At 41.5% G+C, this 3,698-nt stretch overlaps 1 protein-coding gene across 1 annotated transcript in view; it reads left to right on the top strand.

Moving 5' to 3' along the window:
• Positions 1 to 3,463, top strand: part of LOC138052055 (uncharacterized) — a 19,033-nt gene extending 15,570 nt beyond the window's left edge. Inside the window, exon 6 of the mRNA XM_068898409.1 lies at positions 2,318 to 3,463. Coding sequence (XP_068754510.1) covers positions 2,318 to 2,448 — 131 coding nt within the window. The 3' untranslated portion in view covers positions 2,449 to 3,463. The remainder of the gene's footprint in view (positions 1 to 2,317) is intronic.
• Positions 3,464 to 3,698: the final 235 nt, after the last annotated feature.

Below are 3,698 nucleotides of genomic sequence, written 5' to 3'. Positions count from 1 at the left end.
TAACAATTTTACCACCGAATATTACGTTGGTACGACCAAAGATAATGAAGTGTGAACCAGTTGTTGAAACCACCGAATTGGATGATTTAATGTTTTTTAAAATGGAGAAAGTGTAGTCAGGAGATGTCATAAGTTCTATGGAAAAACGTTTGCCACTGACTCGTGATATTTTTCAACAGACGTTTCGGCTAATGCTTAGGACTTCATCAGTGATATGAAAGCGAAAGTCGTTGTGTTAAGACAAGTTAAAAGAGAAAACAGGTCATATCTTGTTGCCGTCCGCGTCTCAAAAACGCGCGTGCTTAGGCTCCTTATTTAAAGTCAGGTAGCGTGAAGCTTGCGCGCGTGACCATACAATTCATGCTCGCGCTATGCCTTTGTAGGCTTCTGGAATTACGATATGATCGTTCCCAGTGTTCGGGTCCAAAGTAGAGTGCCAGGCTTGGGAGGAAAAGACGCTCGTGGTAATTGGCTTCGAAACCAACGACCTTGACGTTTTCAAAGTTCATTTTGGGGCTGAAATGGTGGACATGGCTTGCAACTTTGGAGTTATGATCAAAACCTGCCCCTGCCTTTTTGTGCTGCGCAATTCGGGTCTTTAATGATCTTTCTGTTAGGCCATAGTACACAAAATTACACTGTGTGCAATTGATTTTGTACACTATGCCTGATTTCGGGCAGTCAGAATCGTCTAGCTCTTCGGGGCGCGGAAAAGGCTGTTGATGGTTAGTTGTGGTTTGTAAGCTACTTTGACCTTCTGTTGTTTCAAAATGCGACCTATTTTCTTGGAAACACCTTGTACATACGGCAGCACTACAAAGCCATTGAAGATGCTCTTGACGGGTTGTTTGGTTAACGCCTTCTCGCAGTTTAAATAAAAGACATAAGATAATTGTTATCTCGCAGAACGGCTTTGACTCGTTGCGTTTCTTCCCGTCTTCCTTATTTCGTTGACGGTATGTTGTTTGCTCTTTTCAGCAAAGTGTTAACCACGGATCTTTTGTGGCAGAAAGGTAAAGTCTGCTACGGGCCTAGAAGGCCCATCAGGCCGGCGCTTATCTCCGGTTACTGGAGCATGAAGCAACTAGGAGTATTTCTACTCCCCCCTGGATGGGATGCTAGTCCATCGCAGGGTTACCCCCAGCATTAAATTCGCCAGTACCCATTTATACACCTAAGTGGAGCTAGGGAGTAAAGTGCTTTGCCCAAGAACACAACACAATGTCCCCGGCCAGGACCCGAATCCGGACAATTCACTCCGGAGTCGAGCGCACTAACCATGAGACCATCGCGCCTCCCATTTGTTACATCGTACTTCCAGAAGCCTACAAAGGTATCGTGCGAGCATTAAGTGTATGGTCACGCGCGCAAGCTTCGCGGTACGTTACTTTAAATGGCGTATGACAACGAACTTCGCTTTCATATCACTGATGAAGGCTTAAACATTAGCCGAAACGTCTGTTGAAAAATATCAAGAGTCAGTGGCAAACCTTTTTCCATAGAACTTATGGATGATTTAATCACTGAGCATAATGAAATAATCATCGAGTATAAAGAAGTAAACACGTAATATAATAAAAGAAACACCGGATATAATGAAGTGAAAACCGAACGAATAAACCACCCAGTATAATATAATGACCACCGAATATACTGATTTAAGCATCGAGTATCATAAAGTAAGCACCGAACCTAGTGAAGTAAGCACCGAATATAATGAAGTAAACAGCGAATATAAGGACAGTTATGGCGTTCCATACATCTGCTGGTTCAATCCTTTGCAAACGATTAGGTAAAAAGTCTACAATCCAATCTCAGATTGGATTGTAGACTACCGGTACCGAGCCTGCTAATTGGGATACCAAGGTCTATACAGTGGAACACTTTGCAGTAGTCGTGCAGTGGTGGTGCCGTTATCATCAGTCTTTACACGTGAGCACTTTTGCTGCATACTTATCGGAGCCATGATTGTTGAATACTCTGTAATGGCCCTATTCTGGCTGTCAACACGGCAGTCTGGACATAGTCTCCCGCTACCTTCACAATACATGGTGTAATTGAAATCGCCCAAAATGTCCTTCCCAAATTGGTTTTTTCGTTTGTTCTCTCTTGTAGAACTTGTCATTTTCTTCTCATTTTGCATCAGTGAAAAACATCCTTAATGCTAGAGGAGTGGCGCTAACTAAGTAGCTTAGTAGTCACGATAACATAGTTTGAATTTCCGGTATTTGTGTTTGTGTGGGAGGGATTCTTACTTTTTTAGATTTGGTCTTGTATGTTTAAAAATTAAACGCTGACTTTAAAATTTCTTTTTTAGGATTTCTTGTAGTCATGCTCCCATTTTGGTTGACAAACTATCTGTGGCCTGATTCTGTTCTCAACCGACGAGAAAGGAGCGGAGTGTGCTACGAACCTGTCAAGTGCTGCACTTGTCTGTGGCACATATAAATTGTGCAAAGCTAAACCGAAACATAGTTAAACTGCCTCGTCGCCAATTCTTAGCCCATGCAGACGCATGTCTTTTTCGTAGTTATAGCCGAACTCTTTTTGTTGATGAATAATGAGTAACGATTACAACCCAGATGTCTTCCAGCGGATTCTTAACGCGTTTACATCTCTGAAATTCAAAACTGCAAACTAACGACTTCATTCTAAATTATATGGAACAACACGAGTAGAAGGGAACAAAGATAGGTCCATTAGGCAATAGCAAAGTTCTCTTTATTCCGACAGAAAAGCTCAGTTTAGACTACAGTGTAGCTGCCAGTGACAGTTTTTTTGAATAACAATAATAGCAACTTTATTTTTAAGTTTCCATGGGGACACTAACGAAATTAACTCAAATCAAATGAAATCAAATCAAACATTGGTTTTTGTGGAGAGGGAAAACCAGAGTAGTACCCGGAGAAAAACCTCTCGGAGCAGATAAGAGAACCAATGACGCTGAGTCTGAGAATCGACCTCTGGTCACATTGGTGGGAAGCGAGTGCTCTCACCACTGCGCCATCCCTGCTCCCAATACTTTATTGTATTTCGGGCCGGGATTAAAGGAAGTAACAGAAACTAACGCATTTGGCAAACAAGACACAAACACACACACACACACATACACTAAAGACTTTACTGGATAACGGGACCCAGAGTCCCAAGTGAGGCACCTCCCACATTAGAATCACTGCCACTACTACTACCACCACCACCACCACCACCACCACCACCACTTTGTATCTATCGAATTGTATATATTACTTGCTGTATTTAATTGATAGCGTGTCCTTGACCTAGTACATAGTGAGGAATCTGAAGCTCGATACAAAAGAACCTGGAAAGTCTAACATTGTTTATAGGTTCTCTCCTGGTTATTCAGCTTTCAATTTTATGACATATCTTGTGTATTAGCAACTAGGAAAGCGAAAGTTTCTGCCGAAATATGTCTATTAAATGTGAACATCGTTTTTCAAAATATCTTGCACATTTTTATGACTTGATTGATTTATTGTAAAGACGCGGGAAAACAGCTTCAACTTTTGCTTCAACATCCGTTTGATTTTGTTGCAGAGCGATGTTGAAGCCCGTTTGCTCCTCCATTTCAACGGTGTTGAAACATGTTGAATCGATTTTGAATTAATTTAAAGCATTTAAACTTTTCTTCAACGACCATTCAACATTTCTTTTGTTTTCGCGAATGTTGAATGAAG

The sequence above is a fragment of the Montipora capricornis genome, chromosome 6, assembly GCF_036669925.1.
Source record: "Montipora capricornis isolate CH-2021 chromosome 6, ASM3666992v2, whole genome shotgun sequence".
In the NCBI taxonomy this organism is placed as follows: Eukaryota; Metazoa; Cnidaria; class Anthozoa; order Scleractinia; family Acroporidae; genus Montipora; species Montipora capricornis.
Note: the sequence above shows the minus strand (reverse complement) of the source record. Positions and strands in the feature narration are given on the sequence as shown.